The sequence below is a fragment of the Piliocolobus tephrosceles genome, chromosome 20 (genome assembly GCF_002776525.5).
Source record: "Piliocolobus tephrosceles isolate RC106 chromosome 20, ASM277652v3, whole genome shotgun sequence".
In the NCBI taxonomy this organism is placed as follows: Eukaryota; Metazoa; Chordata; class Mammalia; order Primates; family Cercopithecidae; genus Piliocolobus; species Piliocolobus tephrosceles.
The window spans coordinates 20,456,559-20,473,047 of NC_045453.1; the positions used below are offsets into that span (position 1 = coordinate 20,456,559).

A 16,489-nucleotide genomic window follows, 5' to 3' on the forward strand; every position below is an offset into this window, starting at 1 on the left:
CAGCTCCTTTTCCCAGCAGCAGTTTGCCCACCAGGGGAATCCTGCAGTGTATAGTATGGTGCACATGAATGGCAGCAGTGGTCACATGGGACAGATGAACATGAACCCCATGCCCATGTCTGGCATGCCTATGGGCCCTGATCAGGTACGAAATCGATTCCTTACCTTTTTCAAGAAGTTTTTCTTGTTCTCTGGATAAAACTAAAGCCTCAGCTATAATCAGAATGTCCTAGGTATATTTTAACTTGAATGTATAACTTAAAATATAGTAATTGAAAAAACTTGGTTTGAAGGCATTGGGCCATTGGATACTTTGGTAAGCCAAGCTGCATTGTAAGATGGGATCTCAGGAATCTGAATCACTCAGCCAGAGCTGCACTGTAAGCCATGAATGTGGGCATGGGTTTTTTTTTGTTGTTGTGTAAAGCATGTGTTTTACTCAGTTTTTCTGGTTGCTAACAGAAATACTGCTGACATCTCTGCACCAGGACCTCTTAAGGAAACCACTGTACAAATGACACTGCACTAGGATTATTGGGAAGGAATCATTGTTCCAGGCATCTATCTTTGAAGAAAGGACCAGCTTTGAGCTCCATCAAGGGTATTTTAAGTGATGTCATTTGAGCAGGACTGGATTTTAAGCCGAAGGGCAGTATCTACCTGTTTTTTTCCTCCCCTCCTTCTGCTGTGTATCATGGCGTTCAAAACAGAAATATTTTTTGGCATTCCACCTCCTAGGGATATAATTCTGGAGATATGGCGTGCTACTGATCATAAAACTTTTGTGTCACTTTTTTCTGCCTTGCTAGCCAAAGTCTCTTAAATACACATAGGTGGGCCAGAGAACATTGGACGAAATCAAGAGAGATTAGAACATCTGGTTTCTCTAGTTGCAGTATTGGACAAAGAGCATAGTCCCAGGCCTCAGCTGTTTTTGTCACTACCAAGTAGTTCTGTGTTGACCCTCTGTCCAGTGGAATTGGTGATTCTGAATTGTCCTTTACTGATGGTGTTGAGTTGCTCTGTCCCTATTATTTGTCCTAGGTTTTCTCCTAATGAAGGTTTTCATTTGCCGTTCATGTCCTGTAATACTTCACCTCCAGGAACTGTCATGGATGTCCAAATGGCTTTGCAGAAGGGAAATGAGATGACAGTATTTAATTGCAGCAGTAGCAAACTTTTCACATGCTAATGTGCAGCTGAGTGCACTTTATTTAAAAAGTAATGGATAAATGCAATATTCTTGAGGTCTTGAGGGAATAGTGAAACACATTCCTGGTTTTTGCCTACACTTACGTGTTGGACAAGAACTACGATTTTTTTTTTTTTTTTTTAAAGTACTGGTGTCACCCTTTGCCTTTATGGTAGAGCAATAATGCTTTTTGAAAATAAACTTCTGAAAACCCAAGGCCAGGTACTGCATTCTGAATCAGAATCTCGCAGTGTTTCTGTGAATAGACTTTTTTGTAAATACGACCTTTAAGATATTGTATTATGTAAAATATGTATATACTTTTTTTTGTAGGTCACAACAACTCATTTTTACAGAGTTTGTGAAGCTAAATATTTAACATTGTTGATTTCAGTAAGCTGTGTGTGGAGAGGCTACCAGTGGAAAAGACATCTCTTGACTTCCGTGGCCTGCAGGGGGGTAGTGCTCCACAGCTTTTCCTTCCCCACCCCCCAGCCTTAGATGCCTCACTCTTCAATCTCTTAATCTAAATGCTTTTTAAAGAGATTACTTGTTTAGATGTAGGCATTTTAATTTTTTAAAAATTCCTCTACCAGAACTAAGCACTTTGTTAATGTGGGGGGAAAGAATAGCTATGGGGAAGTAAACTTAAAAAAAAAAAATCAGGAATTTAAAAAAATTGAGCAATTTGATTGAAGAGAATCTTTTGGATTTTAAGCAGTTCGAAGTAATAGCAATTCATGGGTTTTGTGTGTGTGTGTGTGTGTGTGTGTGTGTGTGTGTGTGTGTATGTTCAATTATGTTACCTTTTCATCCCCTTTAGGAGCGTTTTCAGATTTTGGTTGCTAAGACCCGAATCCCACATTGAGATCTTGAGTAGAATCCTTGGTGTGGTTTCTGGTGTCTCCTCAGCTGTCCCCTCATTATACTAATGTGATGCTTTCATTATGTCCCTGTGGATAGAGTAGTGTCACTGTTACTTCTTAAGGAACTCAGTACCCAGCACAGCCAGTTTGACTGTGATTCAGAGCCGCAGTCTAACTGAGCACCTTTGAAACCCCTCCCTCTTCTGCCCCCTGCCACTTTCTGCTGTTGCCTCTCTTTGACACCTGTTTCAGTCAGCTGGGAGGAAGGGAAACGTGAAGTTTAATTCCCTTTATCTGGGTTACTTCATTTGGTTCAGATAGTTGAAGGAATTGGGTTTCTGAATGTCTGTGTATTTCAGAGGTCTCTGCTAGCCTTGGTGTCATTTTCTAGCAATAACTGAGAGCCAGTTAATTTTAAGAATTTCACACATTTAGTCTTTCTAGATGTCTCTGAAGGTAAGATCATTTAATATCTTTGATATGCTTACAAGTGAATCCTGATTATTTCCAGATCCACCACTACAGTAGATCTTATTTTCAAAGCAATATAGACAATTATGAGTTTGCCCTCTTCCCCCCACCAACTTTAAAATATATCTTAAGGTTGTAAATCTGAAAACTTCCATTGTAGTGGCCTGTGCTTTTCAGATAGTATACTCTCCTGTTTGGAGACAGAGGTACAACCAAGTCAGTCTGTCTCTGTGTTTTTCAGCTCAATTGTGTCTGAACCTTCTTTAAGTGATGTGTGTGGGGAGAAACAGAATGGTGCTCTTACCTTTCTTGACTTTAAAAATTATTTAAAGAAATAATAAATTTTTTTGCAATCCTTTCCTCAGACCTGGCTGCAGGCTAACTGGAAGGCAGCACTCCCTTTTTTATATGGTAGAAAAATGAAGTTTATTATAAGTTTTTATATTTTCTACTTGTTCATTTGGTGCAAACTCAAGATTTTGATTTTCTTTTAATAGGTGCAGTCTTTGAGATAATTTGTTTTTACCTGTATTGCCCTTTATCTTTTTTAGATAATTCTTTATACTCCTGCTGTCTACCTCTCCTCACACCCCAGCACCCCCCATTTTTTCAAACCTTGGTATCTGTTGGGTGAACAGTATAATCTTTTCATCTGCTTTTAGAATGTGGGATATTTCCAGTACCTACTTTTTTTTTTTTTTTTTTTGCTGAATCCAAAGATATATAAATAAAATATATATATTTTATAAAGATTAGAATGATATAAAGGAGATACATGTTTCTTCCTTTAAAAAATAAATGTAAGTTACATTGTTAATGTTCATATTATGATGCCACTTTTCTAAACTGCATCTGGATTGAAAGGTGTAAATATCAATAACAGTGCTACTTAGTTATCAGTATTTAATATCTGAGGTGAGTTGGGGGTATCTATATTAGGGGTAGGGTATTACAGAAGATAATTGGCTTGATGTCCTAGAAGTTCTTTGATCCAGAGGTAGGTGCAGCTGAAAGTAAACAGAATGGATTGCCAGTTACATGTATGCCTGTTTTTATTTGCAGAAGCTGTGAGTTTTGTTCACAATTAGGTTCATAGGAGCAAAACCTCAAGGATTGATTTAATCAGAGGAACAAGAATTGTTTTCAACTCCAAGGGCACACTGTTAATAACCGAGCAGGTGTTTTCTCTCTTCCTTTCTAATATATGGAATTTTAAAGAATGAAATATGAGAGCAATATTTAAATTCTCAGGAATTGACTTACTCTTGAGAATGAATTCAGTTTCAATCAAGTTTACATTGTGTTGCTTAAAAAAAAAAAATAGAAATTATTCTTTATCCTGCAAAGAATCGAAACCACATGAAATGACTTATGGGGGATGGTGAGCTGTGACTGCTTTGCTGACCATTTTGGATGTCATTGTAAATAAAGGTTTCTATTTAAAATTGGAGCCTGAAGAGTTTTGTTTTGTTTTTTAATCCCTGTTGGATTAAGGGCAAAGAAGATTAAGGAAGTCTATTTCAAATAATGGTAACAGTTTCTGAAGTTAAAAAATGCCACTAGGGAGTTGCTAGGGCGCCTTGGCCTGTTGGGGGCATTGAAACAAATGTGGGTGCTTTAGGGATTATCTCTGTCATCTGTTAAATGAGAAATGGGTTGGATTGGTGATAGCTGAAATCTGTCAACTACTTGTATCAGGTTAGATTACCTGATATACAAAGAAGGGTTGGCCAAGGTGAATTTCTTTGCAATTGACTAATACTTTTAAAAAATGAAGTAGCAAAGCTGGTATACTATGAGACTTACCTGTAGTCCCTTGAAGTATGGTAGACTTTAGTCAATCTACAACCATTTACTCCCCTTTTAAGAAAATCTTCTAAACCCAAAGGCATTTTCTTCCAAAAAGATGTTGACTGGTAGTATCTTGAATACTGTAAAAAAACAGACACACCAAAAAACTCCCAAGAAATGGCCTTTTACAGAATGTCCAAGGTTTCTTCATCCCAACTGCGGGTCGTTGGCTGGGGTTTTAAACACTCTATGACAATACTTATACTACACAATGTTTTTACAAATACAGGTTCATCAAAACTTGGGACATACATCAACTTCTTTTCAGTACCTTAAAAAAAAAAAACATCAGTTCTGGGACATAACAAAGAAATACTAGGAGAAACGGTATCTGGACAGGAACAGAGATGTCCACAACTGCGAGGGATTTTCTTTTACACTGGCCACAGAGCGTTTATTGACACCACCACTCCTGAAAATTGGGATTTCTTATTAGGTTCCCCTAAAAGTTCCCATGTTGGTTACATGTAAATAGTCACATATATACAGCGAAGACAGTTTCTTCAGAGGCAACCAGGGTTTATAGTGCTAGGTAAATGTCATCTCTTTTGTGCTACTGACTCATTGTCAAACTCTCTGCACTGTTTTCAGCGTCTCCACGTTGCCTCTGTCCTGCTTTAGTTCCTTCTTTGTGACAAACCAAACCGAAAGAATAAGAGGCTTTAGAACAGGACTGCTTTTCCCCTATGATTTAAAAATTCCAATGACTTTCACCCTTGGGGGAAATTTCCAAGGAAATCTGAAAGGAAATCTCACTCTCTTCGTTTTCCTTTGTGAGCTTCTGGGGAGGGTTAGTGGTGACTTTTTGATACGAAAAAAATGCATTTTGTGCAGCTGGTGAGGTATAATCCAAAGCAAAAGCAAGGGCAAAAATGGACTTCTTGAAGTTCTCTCTGCTCCTGCTGGTTATCCTCCAGAATCTGCCATGTTGACTGAGAGTGAGTGCTTGCTTTCTCAGGCCTCCTGGCCAGTAGCATAGGTCTGCTGGAAGTCACCCACATGGTTTTTTGTTGCCTGTGCAGTCAGGTGATGCCTCTGTATGTTTTTGAAGGTCCACCTCTGTTGTTTCTTAACCTTCCCAGCCTTCCCACAGTTGTCCCCTAAAGAACGAAACAAACTCATCTTAGCATTTAGCTATCACGGTCTTTATCATGACTTCCTAATCAGTCCTATAGCTGAGGAAGCTTTGCTTCAAGGCTGCTGAGAATGACTATTTCTAGGTTACTTAGAAAGGGATTGCTACCACCTAGTCACCTCTATTTTTAGTTGTTTACTTATACACTCAATGCCTGGCAAGGATGGCATTTAAGGATCTGGATAGAATAGTGGCTAAGGAGATTGTGATATGCAAAGATTCTGTACCTTAATTCTAGAAGCACCAAAGAAAGGCTTAGGTGGCCTGTTACTAATGTCCTATTAAAGCCACACAGGTTTACATGCATATAAAGGAATAAATGTGTAGACCAGAGGTTGCAAATGGCAGCTCACCAAGGAGGGTAGTTTGCCCACATGGTTAATTTAATGTCAAATGAGATGATAATGATAAAGAATTCTCACACATACCTGCATTTTTGGATTTAGTCAGTGAATTAGAAAATCTGGCAAACCTCAGCCCATTCCTGTGGGGAGCAAACTGGCCTGCTCCCTTTAGAATAGAGGTGAACTTTCCAGGTTGCCAGTCTCAGTCCCTACCAGCCTCCAGTGGCACTGGAGTGGGAGTCTGTAGCTGTAGCATGGGCTTTTTGGAAACCATTTAATGAGGCCCTCCTCCTGCTGATGTTGTATACCAGTTAGCACTTTTGCAGCCATAGCCTTCAAGATGCCTGGGAGTTTGTAATATTTAAATGCTTCTCAACCTCTAAGTAATAGCTCAAGTTTACCAAGCAGAGATTATAGTGAGAACAGCAGTGTACTGGACAAGGCATTAATGTAAAACACGAAATGGATTCAAGTGTTTTCTTAGGGAAAGATGTGCATTAGTACTTCCCCGCCACCCTCATTATGAGAACAAATGAAGGGTGGTATGTAAGACATGGCATGCAAATAGAATAGCATTGGCAAAATGAAGCAGTCAGAACCAGATCTCTATTTGTAAGCTGGTTCCTCAACTCACAGTGATTTGGAAGAAGGTCTCTTCATTTCTGGCCACTTTCGACGCTGAAACTGCCTAAGTTTTCAAGTGTCAAAAGGAGAATGAATGTTAACCATCACCAAGAAAGAAAAAGTCCCCAAAGAACTATACAAAGAAGGTCTCCTAGGTGACAGCTATCTTTGGTGGGTGATCCTGGTCTCGGGCAGACCAGACGAAGGGCAGTGTCTCAACATAACAGGTGCAGACTCACAGAGATGAGACTGAAGGATGGGCCAAGATAGGAGAACTTTGTTTAGGCTTTAATAATAAAACGAAATACCTGTATTGCTCATAGCTTCCTCCATCTTTAAGTCCTAAATGAAGGAGAAATAATAAAACAGGAGCAGATAGTTTAGGCAAAGCAACCCCAACACACCAGAAAACCATCTTATGCTTTTTTGTCACAATCCCATGATGCTGATAGTGTTCCCTATTCAAGAGTAGATGGAATTATGAGGGGAACCTGCCCTAAGTCTCCTAGGTAGCCTTGTAGATTGCCTAAAATCCAGAGTCACCACAATCAGTTTCAGGACCCTGATGGCTTCATTCAGCGCTGACCTTAGTCATGGTGAGGGAGGTAGATGCGGGCCTGAACATCTGTGCTCTAGAGGACAGAAAGCCAAGAGCCCTGACCAAGTGCAGGAGGGAGTAATAGCTCAAGTTTACCAAGCACAGATTATAGCGAGAACAGCAGTGTACTGGACAAGGCATTAATGTAAAACATGAAATGGATTCAAGTGTTTTCTTAGGGAAAGATGTGCATTGGTACTTCCCCGCCAGCCTCATTATGAGAACAAATGGAGGGTGGTGTGGGCTCTGGGGAAGTTTTCCTGAGGACGTGGCAGGATCGAGTGCGTGGGCTCTGGGGTCAGCCCACCTTGTTCACTTTACTCCTCCATAGAATGAGGATAAGAAGATTCACCTCTAAAGCTTATCAGCTAACACATGTAAAACGCTCAGCACACAGCCTGGCACACAGTGACTAATATGTCATTGCACTTTGATCACAAGAGTAGCAGCGCTTGAGTGGCAGAGGTTAGGAAGCCACTAGTGAAAATTCCAATCATATCAGGCTCCTCACCAGGAAGTATTAGTGCAACATCTTCTGTAAACACAGTAGCTCTCCCCTCTTCATAACTAGAGCTGACTGTGGCATCTGAATTCTTCCTCCTAAGCTGTGTAGCCATGTTCCTGACATGAACTCCAGGCGTCCTCCTAGACAGTCCCTTCCCCAAGGGACTTCAAATACCAAAGGTTTTAGGCCACTCTCTCTCACTAGTAAGTGGACTTCATTTTTTAATTTTTTTTTTTTTTGCTTTTATTTTTAGAGATGGGGCGACAGCTCTGTCTCCCAGGCTGGAGTGCAGTGGCGCTATCATAGCTCACTGTAACCTCGACCGCCTGGGCTCAAGTATCCTCCCACCTCAGCCTCCCAAAGCCCTGGAATCAATAGGCATGAGCCACCATGCCTGGTCAGCTTTTTTCATCTTAAATTTTCTATCTAGTTGGCATTCTAAATTTAAAACTGCAGATTTTGTCCTGTCCCAAACAAAACTCAGGATTTACCTGGGACTCCTAATCCTGCACCTCCCATCACCATATTCTACTGGGGGCTTCACCACCTGAATTTGAAATCCATCATCTTCACTGCTCCCACCTCTAGTCCAAGCCACCATCATTTCTCCCTGGATAACTGTGCCATCTTCGCTGTTTGCTCCCGTAAAGTCCCATTCTCCACCTAGCAATGTCAGTGCCCAGGTTAAAACCCTCCATTGGCTTCCTGATACACCTCAAATGAAATCTAAACTCTACCATGGCCTCTCACAGGGTAGCCTGATGCCCTCCTGCCACTCTCCACTGGCCTCAGTTGTGCTGGCTGTACCACCTAAGCTGCTTTCTGCTCCTCACACTTCAAGTTTCCTGGAACGCCAGCCCTCCATGTTTTCTCAGTGGTCGATTGTGTCCTGCTCTTCAGGACTCAGTTCAGAGGTCTGACCCTGGTTTTATTAAGTGGTGCCTTTCCCCAGTCACATTGGATTCTACCATCCAGTTTTACTCTTTCCATACAAGCAAGAGGCCTCCCGCTGTGGACTGCTCTTAGGACAACACCGGCTCCACACAAGTCAGCCAGGATGGGGTCATCTTTAGTCAACATGGTTTCAGGTCTAAGTTCTCAGGAAATGTTTGTTGAATGCATGAGTGAACAAAAGGGAGGAAATGAAACGAGAGGGAGTTCCATGTGTTTCCTGGACAGCTGATGCAGGTGTTCCTCTCTCAGGAAGCACAGCTTGTCAAAGGTCGTCTGCCTGCTATGGACAGGGGCTCCCATGACTCGTCCGGAACTGCATCACCTCCCAAAGCCTGGTGATTTTGGGCTCATTCTTGGGGTAGACACCACCTCCTGAGTCCCTTCCTTTGGTTACCCTGCTCTCCAAAGGCCCCATGTTGGGGTGCCTACTCACCCAGGTCCATGTTTCGAGTCCGGGGGTTACACTGCTTGTAACCCTTGCAGCTCCTCAGCTCCATGAGCTGTACATGTAGCTGGTTGAGGACATCCCTGTCCAGCGTGTTCACTGCGTTCATCAGCTAGTTGCAAAAAGGGTAGTCTGTCAACAAGGTAAGCACAGGGACTCTCCCCGTGCCCTTCTTCTACCAACCAGGGGACACATTTCAGGCAGGTGGCAGGTGGAAGGTGCTAGGGGCTGGTGACCTGCTTACTCCAACTTCTGCAAGAGCCAGCATTTGGAAGAGTTAGGTGATGTTTTGGCTTCGAGTCCCACCAGGTTCTCTCTTAATGAGAATGAAAACTCAGGAGAATAAAAACCATGTCTGTGTATTTAATGTTGGGGTTCTGCAGCCACTAGTCAGGAAACTTCCCAAGCTCGGAAAGAAAGCCTTCCAAGTCTCGGTTTTATCAGCAGCCTTCATTCAGATTTGCAATCCTCCTGATTGCAAAGCAGCCATTTGATGAGAGGATGGGTGGGTGACCTGGGTTCTTGTGCAGTCTGGGAGCTACCGGTGACGGACTTAACCTACCCCTTTGGTAAAGTATGAGGGTGAACCTATCTAAGGAGAAAGACTGGACACCTATATAGTAATTAAAGCATTTGTGCTGCTGACATTTAAACATCAGATATCATTTAAAAAATTATTTCAGGCTTTTCTTGAAAGGTCAAAGCCTGAGCAATACCAAGGCCACAGGACAGGAAAGCTCTAGTGCTGGAGCTCAGCAGTGACTGTCTCTGTACAAGTCACGTACATGTACATGTTCCGATGACCAGACATGTCACTGCTCCTTCTGGTCTTGTGTGGTCCTGAGCCACTTCAGTCGTGTGTATATTTAGACGGCTTACTGTACGGAAGCACTTAGCAGAGTGCTTGGTGCAGTGTGTTACTGTTACATTAGCCGCGTGGTCCGTGCAGGCCCTGCAGTGGGTAATATCTGGCTTGATCCTACAGCTTGACAGTTTTAGGAGTCTTCACAAGTTCCGGCAAAGCCTGGTTGAATGCTGCATGTTAAGTTAGAGGGAAGAAGCCACATATATTACACACGCAGGGTAATGGAGGCAAAACGCAGGGTGATGGAGGCCAAAAAGGCTGATTGAACACGGAATCCCCCAATCTCAGCGGCTTCACAACTTAATCCCAGTGGCTCAGGGACTCAGTGGGACTTGGATAATTTGTCATGACTTCCCTGAGGTTGGGGGGGCCTACCTGGCAGCACTGGGGTACCCCATACCCCCATCTCTCTAGCTCGGGTTGTCTGTACCTGGTAGGGGTCTGTGTTGAGATCAAAGTACTCTAGGAAGCCAGTTGCAAATTCACAGAAGAGGAAATTGTGAGTCTCGTTGATGGTCCTCATGCACCAGTACGTGTTATTGTTGGCGCTGGTGCAGGCACAGAAAGGCCCCACTGGCAAGGAAGAGAGAGCATGTCCTGAGTGCCTGCGGGAGGAAGCCCCATCTGCCAACAGTGATCCCTGTCACGGACAGCCCCCGAAACCAGTTCATCGAATGCCAAGAGGCTGTGGACCCCTGGTGTCGGGGACCCCCTTTCTGAGAGAGGTCTGAGTCACTTAAGTGGAGAAGTTTCTTGGCCCCCCCCGGGCCCCAGCCTGTCCACCTCTGCCCTGGGCTTGCTCACGTGTCCAGAAAGGCGCCGTCTGCCAGTGCTGGTTGTCGTGGGTGAAGCACGTGAGGCCTGGCATGCTGCACGTGTCGTTGTTCTGCAGGCGCTTGAGCAGCTTGCGGAGTTTCTTCTTGCGCTTCTGCTCCCGCAACAGCCACACCTTGTCCTTCTCTTGCAGACCCTTCCTATGGGCGCAGAGGGCCACACACGCCTTGGGCCTCTGAGGGATCACTGACCCTGTGTCTCTGCTCTTCCTGTCCACCTAGGGGCTGGGCTGAGGCTTCTCCAACAGCCATGGGCATAGCAATTCAGGGTCCCAAGTCCCAGTGCTGATCCAAGGCAGAGCCGGGACCAGAACCTGGATCTTCTGTCATTCTACTTTAACTCCCAAGGGGGCACAGAGCTGGGGACAGAACCAGGCAGCTACTGGGACTCCTGTTGGCATCCCTTTCCCCTCCTTCCTGTGTCCTGCCCTGCTTGGTGGAGTTGCGGCAACCCCATTTACAGTGTTGATTGGGAAATAAGGCCTCTTCGAGGGCCACCGTGGACTTCCCAGGGAAGGGCCTGGACTTCTTTCCTTTTCTTCTGTGTTTTAGTTTAAGGGAGGGCCACCTCCTCATGCAGGCCTCTGCATCTCTTCCCCAGGACCTCAAGCTGCCCTTACCTGAAAGGATGCAGACTGGAGCCTTTGTGCTTGAGGCGGCCTTTGTGCTGGGTGTGGTAGCTGTAACAGACCCCCCCAGCCCCAGGCTTCAGGACCGGCTCAGAGGGCTCCGCTGGCAGGTGCAAACTGTGGTTTCTGGGACTCCCATGTGTTGCTGCTGCCCCACTCCCCTATTCCTCTTCTGGGATGGTGGTGGGGAGGGTATAACCCTATCCCCAGGGCAGCAGGTACCTGCCTGGGTGGCTTCATTCTCCAGGCATGAGCCAGGACTCTTCCTGGGATTTTGTTAGACTTCAGAAGGTCGGGTTAGTTGTAATTTAGCCACGACTAGAAACTGGGTCTGGCTTTAGGTGCGTCAGCCTCAGCATCCTTTTTCCTTTCGTGATGGTTAATTGTACACGTCAAAGCCTCAGCATCTTGAGGTTGGTTCCCTCACCACCCTGCCTACTCACACTTGGTCGGGGTCAACACAGGGGAGCCTGTGTTTTGCAAGACTTTCTGGAAAGACAGCGGGGCTTCTACAGCTGTGCTGTCCAGACGGGAGCCACTGGCCACAGGTGGCTACTTCGGTTTGAATTAAGCAAAATAAAATATTCGGCTCCTTAGTGACACCAGCCACAACTTCAAGTGTGCACCAGCCACGCGTGGCATAGTGCAGACATAGCCCGTTTCCATCAGCACAGAATGTTCTACTGGACACAGCTGTTCTAGAGTTCAGTCCTTTGGGCCAGGGGATCCCTGAGCCGGGAACATGGACCTCAAACCACGTGGGGGATTTCTGAAAGGGCAATCGGCAGAGGCACTTTTCTGGCCTGGAGCCGGCTCTGCACAGCCAGCGCGGGTCTCTTGCCGGCAGTACTGGAATCTGGGCGCCAGCCTGGCTGAGGAACGGTTCCGTGTGCCACATTGGCTGACAATAGGGATGTAAATTATGGATTTTTTTTTTTTTTTATGCCATGAGGGGAGATGATTAAAAAAGATAAAAAAAAAAAAAAAAAAAAAAGAAAGGGGTCAATCACGAGAGGGGATGAACTGAACTGTCCTGTAGGAGGGTGGGGTCTTAGGTCCCTTTGCTACTGCCTCACCTGATTTTGTGACAGTCACATTCTTCTGGCCGCTTTTTCTTCAGGTGACCTCGGACTTCCCTCAGGTTCTTAATTTTGTTCTGCAGGGTTTCAATCTGAGGGAGGGGCAGGAGAGGAGGCCTTGAAACCTTCACGGCTGGACAAGAAAGGCTTGGCCTGGTGACCGCCCCCACGCTGCCGTGTCTGCCTAGCAGCAGCAGCCTGCCCTGCCCGGGCCCCAGGGCCAGCACCGGCATGTTTGGGTGGGAGGACTCGTTCCGCCTGCCGAAGGAAGCCCACCTTCCCCTCCGGCCAGCCCCTGCAAGGGCACCGAGTCATTTTCCTGGCCTGGCCTGCGGAGGAACCTGCTGAACCCCCTGAGGGCTGCTCCAGTGTCTCCCCTGGGCTTGATGAAAGGCCTCATCGTACCGTCGACTTCTTGTAAGTCAAAAAGGGGACAACATGGCTAAGCCATCCTCCCTCAGACAGACTGGGCAGCAAGCTGTCTCCTGTTGGAACTGATGCCTATCCCTGGGTTGAGGAGTCTGTGGGGACCTCACTTCACCTCTCCAGCCTCTTCCCTGGGTCTGGCCTCACTGCCCTCCCACCGTGAGCTGGGGGTCCTGCCAGGCCCATAGTGGCTGACAGCACGCTCCTCTCCCGCTCTCCACTCACCTCGTGGTCGATGTGCAGCTTGTGGTCCTTCCAGGCCTGCAGGGACTTGTACAGGTCCAGGTCACACTGTACTGTATCGTTCTCTAGGATGTAGCACCTGCTTGAGAGAAGGGATCACGTGTGGCTCAGAGGAGGTGGCGGGGGACCAGCCCAGGGGCTCAAGAGGTGTGGGGAGCCCCTGCCGAGGTCTATCTATCCTGTCCCCTTCACCCTCGACTTCCACCTGGACACTCACCGATGTGTCACTTTAATGGGGTTGGCAGCTGAGTAGTCGGGAAGGCCTCCAGTGCCACTGAAGTCCCCACCATCCTTGTCATCTTGGTCCTCAGGGGCCCCTGGCCAGTGCCGCTTGGTGAGGTTTCGGGCCTGGGCGGCATCACCCAGGCCTACGTGGTACACCCTGCCGTCCACCTCGATGGCCACTGAGCGGATGGAGCGATTGCGGGCGTAGCTGGCCTTGTACTCTGTGGGCATCAGAGGGGTGGCGGAGTTAGGGAGGTGGGAAAGGCTGGCCAGGCTCCCTGGGCAGTGGGTCCTTCATTAAGATAGGGCCGGGCTTCCAAGCACGAGGCTCAGCTTTGCCTGTGACCTGAGGGGTTGTGAAATCTACCCGCCTGCTCGCAGATCCTGGACCGCAGGGGAGGGCCTCAAGGCGATCACGCCGGCAAAACTGAAGTCCTGGAGCCAAGAAGCCACTGGCTCTAGAGGACTTCAAGCAAGAGCTGCTTGTGGGTAAACAAATGGCGGTACATCATCTGTACAACGGAATATGCGACCAGAACCAGAAGTGAGGTTCTGATTCACGCTAGAGCGCGGATAAATGTCAAAAGCATGTTGGGTGAAAGCAGCCAGACACAAAGTGGGCTCGTATTGTTACATTCTATTTATAGGAACTACCCAGAATAGATAAATCTATAGCGGCAGAAAGAAGACTGGTGGTTGCCAGAGGCTGGGGGAGAGCGTAGTTGAGGAGTGATTGCTTTGTGAGTACGGGGTTCCCTTTTGCGGTGATGTTTTGGAAGTAGGTAGAGCTGTGCAACACTGTGAACCTACTAAATGTCTCTGCATTGTATACAATTGTAAAAATGGTAAGTTTTATGTTATCTGAACTTCACCTCAATTAAAAAGGAAAAAAGTATCATGGATATAAAAACGTTGATTTAAACAGGGAAAAAGCGGCCCTGCAGTGCCTGTGTCTGGGTAGAAATGGACGGGGACTGGGGAAGCCACTTAGCTTCTTTGAGTCCCAGGGAGCTGGAGGCTGCCCACCAGGTGGTCAGCAGGTGCTACATCCAGGTGGGCCGGCGACAAGGCCGAGAGGGGCTTTTGCATACGCCCCGACGCTGAAAACTCAGGCGTGCAGGCTGAAGTGACACCCCAGGTAGCCTGTATCTTCTATGTCTCAAAAACAAATCTGAGTTGGTGAGATTCAAGAAAAAGGCGAGGTGGTGGCGGTGATGTAGGGATCCAGATTTCCAGCTTCCGGAAAGGAGACACGTCTCATGGGCCCACAGTTCCGTATGGTCAGGACGGGCCGGGGATGGGCGGCCCCTCTGGCTGCCTACTGTCGTCCCTGTTGGCCAGAGCCCCCGTCACTCCTTTCTGTTTTAAAATCTCTGCCCACCTGACCCAAGTCTGGCCTCAGCATGCATGCACTGCAGTTGTCATCCTTCTCCAGATGTGCCTCATTTAAAGAGAAGGGCCTGGAGCCAGTTAGTGGCCCAGGTTTTGTTGGATCCCAAGTGACCCCAAGATGGTGACCAAGGAGGACCAGCTGGAGGCAGGTGGTGGCGGAAGGCGGTGGAAGGAGGAAGGCAAGGGCTCCCTTTCCCACATGGCCACTCTTGGAGGGTGTTTTGTATCTTTCAGTTCTCAGACACCTTGCATCACAGTCACAAGGGCCGAAGGATCCTAAGGGGGGAGGGGAGGCCTCCCCTTTCCAGCAAAGCCTTGGGCCTTTCTCCTGGGCACTTCCCTCCCTCGGTTGAGTCTCCCGACACACGTACACAAAGAGCCGAGAATGCCCCGTGCCGAGCAGGTCCTGCCCCGAGAGGCTCAGGAAATGGACCCAGCGTGTCCTCTTCACTCCCTTAGTCCCAGTCGGCTCACGAGTGAGCGGCGTTGCCTCTTCCCACCCTCCATCTCCCAGCTCTAGACTCAGGGATCCCTAAACCATGGCCCAAGGGCCCAGGCCAGCCTCCATCTGTCTTTGCGAATACAGTTTCACTGGATACAGCGGCTCACATTCGCTTACACCTCTGCAGTCGCAGGGCTGAGTCGCAAAGCCCAAGACCTTTACTTTCTGGCTCTTCACAGACGCGGTCTGCCGGCCCTGTGTGAATCCTCTCCTGTACTGAAGTCACGCTACCTGCTCTCCCTGTCACTCTGTGTTCGTGTCCAGAGTCCCGGAGGTCCCCTTCCTGCCACACCAACAGCGCATGGGACAGGACTTCGTAAGCTGGTGGCCAAGAGCTTTGACTCTGCAATCGGATGGCTGAGGTGCAAACCCCTGAGCACACGTGTGGCCCCGGCGATTTGGGTAACTTCTCAGGATGGTGCCTACCCTACAAGGGCTCCTTGGAGGATGGCACGAACCAGAACTAGTGAAGCATTCATGCCTGATGAGCTGCTATGGACCAGCTACTGCAGGGGGTGGGGACTCTGCCTGCAGCTGACGTCCTCACCTAAGGTGACGCCACGCAGCCCTGAAACCTCACCATTACGCCCGCTCCCTGCCTCTCCATGCCAGTGACCCCGTGTGATGTGGCTGCCCGTGCCCACTGTGCTTCTCACCACTCTTGGCCACACCAGTCACCTCTCTGTGGCTGGGACCCGCCACACTCATTGTGAGCACAGGGCCTTTGTACTTCGTCTTCCTCCTCCTCAGAACACTTGCTCTCTGGCCGGTCACAAGGCCTGCTCCTTTCTGTACTTGGTCCTCATTAAATGTCCATTGAGCGCCATTCTGGAGCCGCCACCCCTCTCTGCCAGTCCTGCCACCGCTGTGTCTCCTTCATGCGCTTTTCACCAGGGGAAGTGGCCCTCTTTGTGCACTTGTTCGTATCTTATCTCATCCATGAGGCCCAGGTCAGTGACTCTCTACGTCAACTCTAATCTCAGTGTCTGGCACAAAGTTCAAGAAATGAACGAACCCAGCTGCCTGGTCTCATCCCCGAGCCCTCATCCCCTGTTCCTGTTCCCGGGTCCCCCTTCTGCTGGGGGCCGGCCAGCTCTGCCTCACTTCCCCAGGCCGCAGCCGGGGTCCCCGTGGATCAAGGTGGGCCAGGGCTTCCCAACCTTACCACTGCAGACCCTCTGGAGCCAGATCAAACTCTGTGGTGGGGGCCGTCCTGTGCGTTGCAAGATGTTTAGACGCATGCATAGGCTCTGCTCACTAGATGCCAGCAGCACCCCTCCATCACACACAACTGTGACCGCCAGCAGCAC

At 47.6% G+C, this 16,489-nt stretch overlaps 2 protein-coding genes across 8 annotated transcripts in view; one reads left to right on the forward strand and one right to left on the reverse strand.

Moving 5' to 3' along the window:
* Nucleotides 1–3,979, forward strand: part of NCOA3 (nuclear receptor coactivator 3) — a 146,111-nt gene extending 142,132 nt beyond the window's left edge. For 3 of the 6 annotated variants that reach the window (XM_026455295.1, XM_023192492.2, XM_023192490.2), the window contains 2 exons: nucleotides 4–145; nucleotides 463–794. In XM_026455295.1, the coding sequence (XP_026311080.1) occupies nucleotides 4–145; nucleotides 463–474 (154 nt within the window). In that variant the 3' untranslated portion in view covers nucleotides 475–794. Of the gene's footprint in view, nucleotides 1–3; nucleotides 146–462 lie in introns of all 6 variants that reach the window. The other 3 variants (XM_023192491.2, XM_023192493.2, XM_023192488.2) reach the window with 2 other exon arrangements.
* SULF2 (sulfatase 2) overlaps nucleotides 1,317–16,489 on the reverse strand; it is a 48,212-nt gene continuing 33,039 nt past the window's right edge. Inside the window, exons 9-18 of one of the 2 annotated variants that reach the window (XM_023192494.3) lie at nucleotides 13,278–13,506; nucleotides 13,043–13,139; nucleotides 12,389–12,483; nucleotides 11,304–11,363; nucleotides 10,655–10,824; nucleotides 10,281–10,423; nucleotides 8,974–9,097; nucleotides 6,792–6,825; nucleotides 6,494–6,547; nucleotides 1,317–5,480 (exon numbers count right to left, since the gene is read on the reverse strand). In XM_023192494.3, the coding sequence (XP_023048262.1) occupies nucleotides 5,450–5,480; nucleotides 6,494–6,547; nucleotides 6,792–6,825; nucleotides 8,974–9,097; nucleotides 10,281–10,423; nucleotides 10,655–10,824; nucleotides 11,304–11,363; nucleotides 12,389–12,483; nucleotides 13,043–13,139; nucleotides 13,278–13,506 (1,037 nt within the window). In that variant the 3' untranslated portion in view covers nucleotides 1,317–5,449. The remainder of the gene's footprint in view (nucleotides 5,481–6,493; nucleotides 6,548–6,791; nucleotides 6,826–8,973; nucleotides 9,098–10,280; nucleotides 10,424–10,654; nucleotides 10,825–11,303; nucleotides 11,364–12,388; nucleotides 12,484–13,042; nucleotides 13,140–13,277; nucleotides 13,507–16,489) is intronic. The other variant, XM_023192495.3, reaches the window with a different exon arrangement.